The sequence below is a fragment of the Camellia sinensis genome, chromosome 5 (genome assembly GCF_055761805.1).
Source record: "Camellia sinensis isolate YWXY chromosome 5, ASM5576180v1, whole genome shotgun sequence".
NCBI classification, from domain to species: Eukaryota; Viridiplantae; Streptophyta; class Magnoliopsida; order Ericales; family Theaceae; genus Camellia; species Camellia sinensis.
Genome location: NC_138965.1, coordinates 135,859,885 through 135,874,214, shown reverse-complemented (window position 1 = coordinate 135,874,214; position 14,330 = coordinate 135,859,885). Strand labels below are relative to the sequence as shown.

At 35.0% G+C, this 14,330-nt stretch overlaps 2 protein-coding genes and 1 non-coding gene across 3 annotated transcripts; 1 reads left to right on the top strand and 2 right to left on the bottom strand.

The window, feature by feature from the left end:
- Window positions 1–3,253: 3,253 nt before the first annotated feature.
- LOC114323108 (uncharacterized) lies at window positions 3,254–9,044 on the bottom strand. The gene is made up of 4 exons (XM_028270592.2): window positions 8,549–9,044; window positions 7,219–7,324; window positions 5,065–5,155; window positions 3,254–4,778 (listed from the first exon to the last, which is right to left on the bottom strand). The coding sequence occupies exons 1-4, from the start codon at window positions 8,846–8,848 to the stop codon at window positions 3,677–3,679; spliced, it is 1,599 nt and encodes a 532-aa protein (XP_028126393.2). The 5' UTR covers window positions 8,849–9,044; the 3' UTR covers window positions 3,254–3,676.
- On the bottom strand, window positions 8,969–9,040 carry TRNAQ-CUG (transfer RNA glutamine (anticodon CUG)). The gene has a single exon. It is a non-coding gene; the product is annotated as a tRNA-Gln (tRNA).
- Window positions 9,045–10,375: 1,331 nt separating the features above from the next.
- On the top strand, window positions 10,376–12,470 carry CYP703A2 (cytochrome P450, family 703, subfamily A, polypeptide 2). The gene is made up of 2 exons (XM_028270625.2): window positions 10,376–11,311; window positions 11,832–12,470. Exons 1-2 carry the CDS (start codon window positions 10,376–10,378, stop codon window positions 12,468–12,470), a joined length of 1,575 nt encoding a protein of 524 aa, XP_028126426.2.
- The last annotated feature ends 1,860 nt before the right edge of the window (window positions 12,471–14,330 follow it).

Genomic DNA, 14,330 nt, shown 5'->3' with positions numbered 1-14,330 from the left:
GCCGATGATGAGTAGTTATTTTTCAAAGCCGAAGAGGGGCAATGCTATGAGGTGCTTAGGCTGCTAAAGCTCTATAGGGATGCCTCTGGCCAATCAGTGAATTTTCAGAAATCAGACGTTCAATTTTCAGCAAATAAGGATCTGATTTGCCAAAAGCAGTTCAAGGATTTGTTGGGTGTAGCACATGTGAAATCTAGAGCCAAATATCTGGGATTGTCATCATGTTGGGGCCGATCAAAATTAGAGGCATACAGTTTCCTAACTGAGAAGGTGCTATCTAAGCTAAGTGGGTAGAAGGCACACTTGTTGTCACATGCGGGAAGGGAAACTCTCATCAAATCCGTTGCACAAGCTGTCCCATCGTATGCCATGGCTTGCGTCATGTTCCCAAAGAAATTCTGTGACAAGCTCAATGCTTATATCCGCAACTTTTGGTGGAAAGGGAACCCCGATGAAGGCGGCATTCATTGGCATGTTGGGGGAAAATAACCAATTCAAAGAGTAAGGAGGGCCTAGGTTTCGAAGACTTTCAATAGTTCAACAAGGCCTTGCTTGTGCGACAAGGGTGGAGGCTTGTTAAATTCTCTCAATCTATTTTTGCACAGTTTATGAAGGGGATTATTTCCCATATTCAGATTTTATGCATGTTTCAAAAGGGGCTCGACCTTCATGGGCTTGAACGAGCATTCTTCAGCGTCAAAAGGTGTTAAATGATGGGTTGAGGTGGCAAGTCCACAATGGCAATTTGATTCATTTCTGAGATGACAAATGGTTACCGATAGCTCCTGATTTTAAGATTGCATCTAGAAGGGCTGTGGGTAATTCGATTGCCCGCGTTAGCGATGTTGTTGACCCCTCCTTGAAAGATTGGGACCATTTGAAAGGGATTTAGTCTCCAAAGCAGAAAGCGAGGCTATCTTCACAATTCATGTTTCTGTAGAAGACAACGATTATCAATTGGTTTAACACTTCAATCCTAAGAAAGCCTACACTATTAAATCTAGGTATCAATGTGCTCGGAATCAGGGCGCTACCCCTCTTCAAGCTCTACCTTCTTCATCTTTTAAATGATCAGACCAAGACTGGAAATTTATTTGGAGTCTTAACATTCCACCAAAACTAAGGCATTTCCTTCAGCGTGTTTGCAATAAACTCTTGGCAACCAAACAAAATCTCTACTCTCGGTGGTGCTCTCGACAGATAAATGTCAAATTTGTTCACAATGTTCAGAGTCTATAAAGCATTTATTGTTTGGGTGTGCATGGACTAAAGCAGCTTGGTTTGGGAGTGGTTTGGCGTTCATATTGAATTTCATCAAAGCCAATCTTTTCAGAAATGGTTTAGCGAGATTCAAGAATGCATCAAGGATGTTGAGCTTTGTAAATTGATGCTCTGTCCGGTTGCGTAGCTCTGTTGGAATATATGGAAGGCAAGGAATGATTTTATTTTCAACCAGATCTCTGTGGACCCAATGGAAGGAGTAACTCATATCAAATTAAATTTTCTACTCAAATTTAAAATTAAATCAGATGAAAAAATTAGTGAAGAATTAGAGATGATCTAAATAGATCATGTTTGTCTCTCAACTATCTAAGAAAGACGGGTTAACATTATTAACAATACTATGAACTCAGATGCATCTTCCTCTTACATAAAGGTATGTCATGCCCTTGCCTTAACTCGTATTTTCCTTCCTCTGGGACATTGGTGCACTTGCAAAGTACTCCTATCCATTTGTAAAGAGTCTTTCTCCGACCTTTGAAGTTTAACAATAGGGTCAAGTTGTTGAGGTCTTTCGAGCCTCTATAGTAAACAAAGCATAGGAAAAGTGCGCTTTATAGCTAGCTTCAATCGAACAGATTGAGAAGAAGAGCGAGTTCTCTGAGACACTGCGTTAGCATCGCTTTATTGAAATTAGCCCGAAACCAAGGTGGAATACTAAAAAATTATCTAAAATTATCATCTTGTAGTTCAGATTTATTTTATATATAGATCTCACAATAAACAAATTAATCTCCACCGAATAACTCGCCCAAAATAATCTCCATGATGTTGTCTAGGTTTCCAAACTTTTTCTAACATTATCAAGGTGTTCAAGAAAATCAGGTTCACGTGCTCAAGAAAATGTATTTGACAAGTGAGAAGTGAATTTAACACGCACACACCCCCCTCAAATATATATATATATATATATAGATTTAGAAAAAAATATAAATAATTTTATAATTTTGATATAATAATATCAATATTCCTTTTAATAAGGTTTAAAGTATTAAAATTAATGCATATCATGTAAAGATATCTATATGATTAATAAATTACTGATTAAAAGATAATTAATTATAATATAAGTTAAAATCTTAAAGTGTTCAATATAATTATGTCAAAAAAATCAAATGTAATTTTACTAAAATATGCAATTAGAAGTCAGAACACACTATTCAGAAAAAACCCATCACACGACTTTAAAGTTTGAAACAACATTAACCACATCATTCCAGTCAAAAAACACTTGGGGAGGGACACCAGATTTTGACTGACTAAAATCAGAGATTTACTAAATTCACAACTATTTTACAACTATTTTGACTGCACATAATTTCACACCTATTTTCACTGCATTCAACCGTCATGTGAAAACAACCATCAAAACTGTGAATTTTAACATTTTCCATCTTGTATGATAACTTTCACTCTCTTGTATTAAGGCCTCGTTTGGCAAGAGGCTATTTTAGCCAATTAGTCAAAAAGTTACTAAATTAGCCAAAAAGCCAACAACTCATACCAAAAAGTCAAAGATTCTCTTTTCTCTCTACTTTTTGCACATCTTTTCGTAATTAGCCAAAAAGTCATCCCAAACATACAAGTTTTTTTTACCTACCTTTTTAGCCAAATAGCCAAAAAGTTACTAAATTAGCCTGTTCCCAAACGAGGCCTAAGCCACACCTGCCATATGCTCAAGTATAATCACACTTCCTTTTCTTCTTTTTTTAAATATAAATATCGAGAAACTTCTTTGAAGTTATTTTTGGAACATGGATTCAAGGAAAAATTTAGAAAAGAAAAAGAAAAATATAGATAAAATATAATTATATTTCACACATACTTTTCCTTTTTCTTTTCAAATCTCTACTCAAATTCATACTCCAAATACAAGGCATTGTCCCTTTGAACCCATTCCTACAGATATAAACAATTACCCGCTAGCAAGAAGAGTTGACGAATTAAGATCACACCCAACACAATTCTACTCTTTAAGAGTGGATTCCCTGGCCGGGATTTTATCACGAGTTATAATTAAAAAAATTGGGTTAAACACTTTTAACACAAATTTTCAAAATACAAAAGACTATAAATAGCCCCGATAAGTTGCACCAAATGGGGGCCTTACAAGTGAAAGATAATCCTTAAGCTGGGGATGGAATTCTAACCTTGTTATACAGCAAAATACCCAGCACCAATGGCAGAACTATCATACATGACCTAAGTTTAAATAAATGTCCAGCAAAGAACTTTACAAGCACGAAATGAACAGTATCTGAACCCAACTTTACAAGGAGAAGAGCGGTTGAAACAAGCTCTATCCTCACATTCAGGCACCGTCACTGAGAGAAAGCTCTCCGTCAAATGCTCATGAGCGAGTGTCCTTACTATGTTAGCAATGAACATCAATCAACTACTCTGCAATTCCCTCAACTGTGTTAGCTTCTGCAACTACCGGCACTGCTTCAATCTCCTCATTTTTCTTCTCCCTGATGAAAACCTTCCTAGAGTGACAATTTTTTGAAATATGCCCCTTCTCACCACAGTTGTAGCAGGTTATGACCTTGTTATCTCTCGTCTTCTGTCCAAGTTTATTGTCTGTCTTCTGTCCAAGTTTCTTGGCACGATTCCGAGACTCTTCTTCTACACTTAGGCGATACATCAACATTTTGAGAGGGAGAAACTCCTCGCGCATCAACTTCATGCGATACTCCTTCCAAGATGAGGGAAGTTTGGAAATAATGGCACTAACATGAAAGTTCTCATCAACCCACATTCCAGAAGCAATAATAGAATCGGCAATCATATGTAGTTCTTGTACTTGTTCAAGAATGGGTATCCCATCAACCATCTGAAATTGAATATATTTGTTGACTTGAGACCGCTTCGTTCCAACATCCTCGTCATAAGCTAATTTGAGCTCCTCCCAAAGCTCTTTTGCACTCCTAGTTTTCTTCGAGTATTGAGCAAATAGATGATCGGACAGAGAGTTCAAGATAGTGTGACGGGATATGTAGTCATCATCTACCCACTTTTGCACTGTGGCTTTGGCTCGAGCAATTTCTTCAAAACTTGCTTCTGGGCTCACGGCAATGCTTGGGCATGGCTCAGTAAGCACGTATGCAACCTTCAATTGCTTCAGAAAAAATTCCATCTGGTGCACCCAACAATGGTAATTTTTCCCATCAAGACGAGTGGTCTGGATAGGAACGAGTCCTTGTGGTTGAGAGGCAGAAGCAATCACAGAATTAGATATATCAGCTTCAGCTCGTTTAGTCTCTGTAGAAAATTGTACTTGAGATTGAGGGGCAGAAGCAGCCACAGAATTAGATATATCAGTTTCAATTTGTTTAGTCACTTCAGGAATGAGTTCTTGATGTTGAGGAGCAGAAGCAGCGACAGAATTAGATATATCTTCTTCAATTCGCTTAGTCTCTGCAGGAATGATTTCTTGAGCAACAGCAGTTACTGAATTTGACATATCTGCCTCAATTTGTTTTCCAGCATCTTTGGATCTACAATGCATTAATTTGACAATCTGAGTCAGTCAGTCATTAGACTATCTGCAGAAACCCAAGGTGCAGTATGCTAAAATAAAACCAAATTCAAACATAATTCGGGTCCCTCAGAAAGATTATTCACATCAAGCAATGGATAGGAGAAACAGGAAAACCATTAAAAACCTTCATCTGAACCAGGTCAGTTTTCTTTCTTACATAACAATTTTCAGGCCAAGCATAACAGATCATATTTAAAAGAAGCACATCTTTTCAACTCCAAGTGCCACCAATCTAATCTTACCTTCTCTGTGATTCCATCTTCGTAATGGCGGCTTCTATATCTGGGACACTTTTCCTGAAGGCAGACCACTGTTTGGCATTCAAGCTAATTCCTGAACACAAAGCAAATGCAAACGATATTTTTTAAAAGAACAGAAGAGACTAAACATGATGAACACAAAAGCAATGAAAAGAAAATAGCTGCAATAGTACAATCTAAGAAGCACTTGTAATTTTAAGAAGGTAATGTGTCATGTCCAACACCGACATAACATGACACTAGTCGGATGCTTCCCAACACTTGGATACACAAAAAACATTACAAATTTGAATAAAATAATTAGGAATCCAATGACAAAACACAAAGCAATAAAATTTATACCTATCTCCTCTTTTAGACTTTAAAAATTATTACATTTTGAGTTAAATATTCATATACATGATATATAATAATTATTTATCCTTATATATGGCATATAATAAATATATAAAATTATATACTTTACAAGTGTCTCCCACATGTCGTGTCCTACATTTTTTGAAAATTTTCATGTTGGCATGTCGGCATCATGTCATGTGGCCGTGCTTCTTAGATACAAATTAATGGAGAAGATAACAATCATCGTCTAAAAGTAATGAATGTTGAAACGAATTATAGTGTTGCGGTTTATCGCTTATTTTCTCATTTTACTACATGAGACTCACATCATCATCAGACAATTTGCCAGAAATAACAGGTAAGTTTTGAGAGGGAGGGAGAATAGCCCTGTAGAACAAGAGTAGGTTTTCCAACCAAGGCCTACTCTGTGAAAGTAGACAAGAGGGTTGATTTGGCCATTCCATTTATTGCTTATACTCTTTAAAACACACATTCATGTTTTGAGGTTGGGTTTCAAATGGGGTTCCCCTCCATCCAAAGATTTTAATTTTTTTTTTTAGTTGAAAATAAAGTGAACATTTTCCCCATTGGTTGCTTACTGGAAATCTTCAATTGAATAATGGTTTTGGAATGTCTTTCCATCTATATGACAGAATAGAGGGAGTTAATATGAAAGGCAGAACACGAATATACACCAGAATGGTTTATAAATGCAATGGTCAAAACATTTGGCACCATTGACTGTAAACCTTACCCCAAAGACTAACCAATCCCACCCTTTCAATCTGATAGCTTGTGCCAAATACTAAAAGGTGCTACTCTTCAAATGGGGGAGGCAAATAGCTACAACTAGGACATACAGCCAATTTGTAAATTAACATAATTCACCCAGTACTGCAACATAAATGAACTAAACTTGGAAGGGGGGGTGGGGGGGGATGGGGATTCACACCATTATGACTCCATGACGAATTTAAAACATAATCCTAGAAAACAGTAACTAGTTTAAAACAAGCATGGTCAGCTAAAAGCACAAGGTTAATTTTTTTTGTTTTTTTGGGTACAATGGAGGCAAACACAAGGTTAATTAGAAGAAACTCAATTTCAATTCTAAAATCATGATATGTGGGAGTAGAATACTGGTAGATATAAGTCTAATCAGCCAAATGGTCACTTTAATGATCCCATAGATTTAACCAGAATCCTTCAAGACAATGTTTTGAGGATTGCATAGATAGGATGCCCTGGATAATGTAGTATCACTCCGTTACGGCAAGAGAGAGAGAGAGAGAGAGAGAGAGAGAGAGAGTCCATACCTACAAGCTATGGTTTGAAGAGAAGATAATGAAGTCTTTATCACCCTCATCATCCATGTTACAAAACCCAATAGATTAGATCAGTCAGTACCTCCAAGGTTTCACCCGGGAGGTCTAATCAAATAGTTTGGGGTATAATTAGAAATAGAAAAAGGTCAACGCACAAGGTTCATTATTACTCATATAACTTTATATTTTGTCATGTCATTGAATAACCCTAATCAAATAAAATCATAAAGCACACAACACAAATACTTAATGTCAAATCTCGGTTCACTGACGATAAATCAATTACAATAAAGTTTGAATTGAACTAGAGAATAAAACAAGGGAAACAGATTCAATGGTCGTATTGAATGCTGATGATGAATCAATTACAATGGAATATTTCATCGAACTAGCAAATGGGACAAAGCATTAGATCATGAAAATAAAAGCAGAAAAGATGGAAAGTAATAGTAACAGAGATATCCTATATCACCTCTACCAGAAGGAAGCAGCTTCCCATCTTTTTGGAAGTAATCTCTAATTGAAACCAGAGTGTTCCCTCTGAAATCATGAACTGCCACACGCCTCTTTTCCGAAAGCTAAGAAAACCAGAAAAACCTCACTAACAGCAGTAACAATCATCATTATAACAATGTAACATAAGATCAAAACAGATTTAGAAATGGTTTAAATCAGGGCTTTTCTTAGATGTATATATCACACTCCAAAACTAAATTTATAAACTAAAAAACAAAAAATAACAAAAAAATCAAACCAAACCATATCGTTCAGCTAAAAAACCAAAGGATAAATTACAAACACGCCTCTTGAGGTTTACTTAAATTACGAATTAGCCCCTGTGATTTTAGAAATTACATTACGCCCCTAAGATTTCTAATTTCATAACAAATAAGTCTTTTATTAATAAATCATCAAGTTAATTAACAGTTTTTAATAATGTTAAAATTTTATTTCAATTAATAATTCAGATAATTTTATTATCGGATAAGCGAACAGTTAGAAATTTCACTTTTTCAATTAATTTTGTTAAATAAAAAATTCTAATAGGGAGATATTTGTAATTTTTCAAACCATATGAGGCAATTATATTTTAAGCAAACCTCATAGGTGTATTTGTAATTTACCCAAAACCAAACCATATTCATAGTATTCATGTTGGCTATCAGTTTTATTGCACATTTCTTAAAATTCTCTATTTCATTAACTACATTGTACATACCAAATAATTAAAGAAAAAAAATAAAAATCAAATGTTCTGTAATCCAAAGGGGTGGAAAAGATAAAAGAAATCCAATAAACATTGGTGTGTTAGGCATTTGGGTTTGTCTGGTTTCCAAGAAAATGCAGGAAATGAAAAGATATCAGTTCTTTTTTTTCAAGCAAAAGATCATATAACACTCAAGAAAACAAAAATCCACCTAAACTGAGCCTGATTATAACTAATTAAGCTTTTCAATTGCAAAACACAAGCAACAGAAAAATTAAAAAAAGAACATAACTAAATGTAAATGGAAAACAAAAAGCTACTAGCTTTCTTTTCTTTCTTGCAATTTCTCAGCAATCAAACATGGAAGGGGGGGGGGGGGGGGGGGGGGAGGGGGGAGAAAACCCAGTTAAAGGCTACTAAAAATTTCTGTTCTTTTCTAGCAAATTCTCAGCAATCAAACATAGGAACCCAACTAAAGTGCAAGTACCGAAAAAACAAAAGCAAACGTAAATGAACAAACTACTGTAACTTTCTCTTCTTTTCTCGCAATTTCTCAGCAACCAAACAAAGCATAAATTAGGGTTTCAACTCTCACCTTGCAAATGACTCGACCCTCACCACCATCACTTGCCTCCTTCAAATCAAAACCGTGTTTCGACCCTTGTTCTGGTACGACCACCTCTTTGGTTTGTTCTTCGACTTTGTCTTCCTCCAAAGAAACCAAGTACGACTCCACGACTCGCCTAACGAGCCACTTGTGGTCGAGGTCGGAGAGATCGATGCCGAGCCTCTTGGCGGCCATGGTTCGGACCTTGAGCTCTGTCGCTTCTTCCAAGTCCGCATCTTTTAAGATTTCGATCACTGTTTCTTCGATTTTTTTGCTTTCTGATTCCATTTTTGGTGTCAAAACGAAGACACAAAGAGAGAGATTTGAAGATATACGAGTTGTGAAAAAACAAAAAATTTGAAATCGAGAATTTATTTCGGATTTGAGAGTTTTGAGGAGCAAAAATAGAGGTTCTACCGAGATTTGAACTCGGGTTACTGGATTCAGAGTCCAATGTCCTGACCACTAGACCATAGAACCAACTGTGTGATTGTTGTTTGTAAGTTGTATATATATATATATTAAATATTATAATTATTAAGTATTACAATTTGTAAGTTGTATATATATTTTAAATATTATAATTTTCAAAGCAAAATAATTATATTATTTTCAAATATTTGATTGTCACCTCATTTTTGTGAGTTTTTCTATATAAATTTTTTGTTTGTAAATTATTTTTTAAAATTTTTAAACATTGTATTCTTTTCACAAACTAAAAATAATTAAAGTGATAAATCTATATGTAATTGGCTCTAAAGTTTTAAGGCTTTTGTTGGAGTTTTTTGCAAAAATTTTATTTAAAAAAAAAAAAATCAAATGCTGTGTGTGTGTGTTTCACATCCTCTAAATCATTATCTGATGATGAAACATAGTTATACAGAAAGATTTATTTCTAAAATGTCTATTGAAGTCTTAATTAGTCCACACTCTTCTAAATCCTACTTAAGTGAATGTTTCAATCTTGAATTTTTGTTAAAAGACTAAAAGATTATAAATAAATAAATAAAATAAGAAGAAGATTCAGTGCACGAGACTCCCAATAAAGCAGGTTTTTGAAAATGGCAAGACATATACAACCTTATCCAATTTTTGGAGAGATTGTTTCAACTACCCAAACCTACACCAGCAAAAATACTAACAGCAAGTCTTATTATTAGGTCAAGCCATCAAGAAAAATAAAATGAAAAGAAAAGAAAAGAAAAGAAAAGAAAATGAAGTGTAAGGGGGAAAAATAGTAGCATTTGAAAATAATGAAAAATTATTTGTTAAAAAAATTACAATGTGTAACTAATTTCATTTCCTTTGAATTTTCTTTCCATTAACAATCTAAAATCCAAACAAACCTTAAGGTGGCAGGGAATGAGTTAGCTAGGTTAATTCACTAAACAGACTCTGAAACTTCCATCTACTACCAAGCAAAACAAAACATGCAAATACCATTTCTTTGTAGTAGGAGTATATGTAGAACAATCATACTAAGTGTGTCACACCAACCCTCCAAATTACTAGTTAAACTTCTTTCTTAAATTCCTGATTTACCTATGTGGATGCAAAAAATCATGCAGTTAACGATTGCCATGTTGGACTAAATGCGAAAATACGCTTTCAAATCATTCATAATCACAAGCATATCAAGATTGTGGTATAGCTAATCATCCTATAACCTCTACTTAACCCGCATTGATGATTTTATTTCGTCTATGAATTGTGGTATATTCAAAAAAAAAATTCCACTCCCTGATGATCTTTGCCAATCTTCATCAAAGTTTAAGCAAATAGTTTTTTTAAGCCAAGTCTAAACTGTGGTTTGTCATGGATTTAGAAATCACGTTGGTTTCAATCCTTTTTGTAATGCTCATTTCCAAAATGGTTTCTCTATGGTTCACCAAAAAAGCCCAATTAGAGGCTAAGAGGCTGCCTCCAGGGCCGCCGAGATGGCCAATTGTGGGCAACCTTCTCCAATTGGGCCCTCTCCCTCACCGAGACCTAGCTTTCTTCTGTGAGAAATATGGGCCTTTAGTCTACCTCCGTCTCGGTAGCGTGGATGCCATCACCACCAACGATCCAGACACCATTCGTGAAATTCTTCTCCGTCAGGATGACAGCTTCGCCTCCCGGCCCCGAACTCTTGCCGCTGTCCATCTAGCCTACGGGTGTGGCGATGTGGCATTGGCTCCACTAGGTCCACACTGGAAACGAATGAGGAGGATTTGCATGGAGCACCTATTGACAACAAAGAGGCTGGACTCATTCGCAAAACACCGGGCTGAAGAAGCCCAACACCTAGTCCAAGATGTTTGGGCCCGGGCTCAAACCGGCAAGGCGGTGAACTTGAGAGAGGTGTTGGGTGCATTTTCAATGAACAATGTGACTAGAATGTTGCTAGGGAAGCAATATTTTGGGGCCGAATCGGCTGGCCCACAAGAAGCCATGGAGTTCATGCACATAACCCATGAGTTGTTTCGGCTTTTGGGCTTGATCTATTTGGGTGATTATTTGCCATTTTGGAGGTGGGTGGACCCATATGGGTGTGAAAAGAAAATGAGAGAAGTAGAGAAGAGAGTAGATGATTTTCACATAAAGATCATTGAAGAACATAGGAGGGTAAATAAGGGAAAGAAAAAGAAGGAAATTGGAGGAGAAGAAGAGGATAGTGGAGACATGGACTTTGTCGATGTTTTATTGTCTTTGCCAGGTGAAAATGGAAAAGAGCACATGGATGATGTGGAGATTAAAGCTCTAATTCAGGTCATTTTCTTGTTCAAAACTAATTTCCCTTTTCTCTTTTTTTACTTTTTATTTTTATTTACTTGGATTCATGAATGTGGTGAGAAAAAAGGAATTTGATATTCCTTATTTGGTTACCATTCGAAACAATCTTGAAAATAATATATGATATATGATCAAAAAAAATTTAGTTCTAAATATCATTATTTATTATCATTTCAGAAAAATATTTGTAAAAGTGTCAGCTACCTTAAAAAAAAAAAATGATATATATTAATTTATTGTAAAATTAGGCTGGTAAGTTTTATTTATTTTTATAGCATAGGCTTTGTGAATTGTAACAAATCATTTTTTTTTTTTTTTTGTAATTTTATGTTTTAGGGATTGTTTGGGATGATCTAAATAAATGTACTTTTTGTCTTTTTACGAAATGATGTGCAGAAAAATAGAGAGATTATGTGATAAAAAAAATAAAAAGATAAAAAATACATACTTATTTAGGATAATCAAACTTGACCTTAATTTGACATTTTCATTTTAGGATATGATAGCTGCAGCCACCGATACTTCAGCTGTGACTAATGAATGGGCAATGGCCGAAGTCATCAAACATCCATGTGTCCTTCATAAGATCCAAAAGGAGCTTGATTCTACTGTGGGCCCTAATCGAATGGTCTGCGAATATGACTTACCTCACCTTACTTACCTACGCTGTGTTGTACGTGAAACTTTCCGCATGCATCCAGCCGGACCCTTCCTCATCCCACACGAAGCCACAAGTGCCACCGAGATCAACGGCTATCATATTCCCGCCAAGACACGTGTTTTCATCAACACCCACGGTCTCGGCCGAAACACGTCGGTGTGGAATGACATCAACGAATTCCGGCCGGAGCGGCACTTACTAGCCAATGGGAGCCGAGTTGAGATAAGTCACGGAGCCGACTTCAAGATACTACCATTTAGTGCCGGTAAGAGGAAGTGCCCTGGCGCTCCTCTTGGGGTGATGCTAGTGCTGATGGCTTTGGCTCGACTCTTCCATTGCTTTGACTGGGCTCCTCCTGAAGGGTTAAGGCCTGAGGACATAGACACAAAAGAGGTTTATGGTATGACTATGCCCAAGGCCAAGCCCTTGATGGCTACTGCTAGGCCACGTTTGGCAACCCATATGTACCATTGAGCAATTTCTTGATGAAGATCATGATTTTCACATTGGAAATTAATGCAAATGCTTGACATACAAATGATTTTGTATTCAAAGTCCAAAAACATATATATATATAAATAAATAATAATAATAATAATAATAGTGACAAAAAAATTACAAGTTACTAATATGTTGTATGAAATTTAATTTGTAATAACACTATAAACACGGAATATGTAATACTGTAATAAATCATTAAATTTCAAAATCAACTATTTATACTTAGGATTGGTATGGGAATTAACTTTTTTAGATAGTGTTTTTATTTTTTACGAAAATACGTACAAAAAAGTAGAGATAATATTAACTTTTTATAGTGAATTTTTGGCTAAATTTCAGCTTTCCAATAAGGCCTTATTATGTTTATTTGAAATTTTAAAATGTCCCTTAATTATTTTAAAATTTGAAATAAAAATATTTTAATGTAACTCTTTCAAACAATCATTCATCATGAAATAAACACTTGCAATTATATGATTTCCAACTTTCCTAGTCTCGCCACTCGACTCTTACCAATGGCTTTTTTATTCAAGATTTTTTTACTTTAAAACGAAGCTAGGCATGGTTGTTTTGTCCAAATCTCTTTTGTCTTCAATTGCAAAACTCTCTCAAGCCTCTAGGATCAAGTTAGAGAAATCTTTGGAATGATTAACTAACAATTTGAAACCAGTATAGGAAATAAATAAATAAAAATTCTAACAGAGAATCCAGCCTCTTCCTGCTACTTTTAATCATAACAAATGGCAGCATTCTCTCTCTCTGGGTAATATCTATTGCAGAGAGGCTACACATATAATTAACTGATCAATGCAATGCAGCTTGAATAACATCTACCTTATCTACTTACCATAGGGGACCATGCCTAAAGCTAATTAGAGGATTCATAGTTGTGATATTTCCATATTAATGTTCTACCAAACAAACCTTTAAAAACAAAGGAGGAATGGGTGGGTTGGGTGGGTTAAAACTTGAGTTGATTCTAACAGCATCTCTAATACAACCTTCATAATTTCAAATACGAAGGATTTGTTCTTCCAACTCATTTTCTAAATCCATTTTTATTTGGGAGAAAGATGAGTTGATCCTCCATATTTGAAGAGAAGATGAAAAATAGAGGACTCCCTTCAAAATACTATTCATTCCATATTTTTTATTATATTACAAATAACTTTTAATATGTAAATTTAATTTTTATAAAATTGACATCATTAAAATGTATGAAATCATACCTTAAAAATGAGTATAATATTAAATATATTTTACAAAAAATTTAAAATTAAATATTTATTAATGAACAAAAATTACTTTTTGATGAAAATATTTTCAAGATAAATTTTTAGAGAATAAAATCATGATTAATATTTTAAAAGAAATGCCCAACAAGTTTTAAAAAAAAAAAAAATTGTTGTTGATCGGCCAGACGTCTGGTGACATCCAATCCAGAAGAAAATGAAGGATTGTGAAGGTTTGTGATTGAGATTTAAGGCCAAGTTTGGCATACACAAAATAATTCATCTTTTTATCTTTTTTTCATCACATCACCTCTCTACTTTTCTGTATATTTTTTCATAAAAAGATAAAAAATACACTTATTTAAGTCATCCCAAACAATCCCTAAATAAATAATAACATAATCTATATTTATATTTTGAATAAAAAAAATTATTCCCATCCACTTGGTGAAAGAATTGAGTTGGAGATGCCGAGGCCCCCAATAAATTCACTTTCTAGCTGCTTTGGTCTATAAAAGCTGCCTGCCGATTTTGCAGCCTGTCTCCACCATTTATAAATCAATTTTACCCTCAACCAATAATGTTACTCTTCCAATATTTT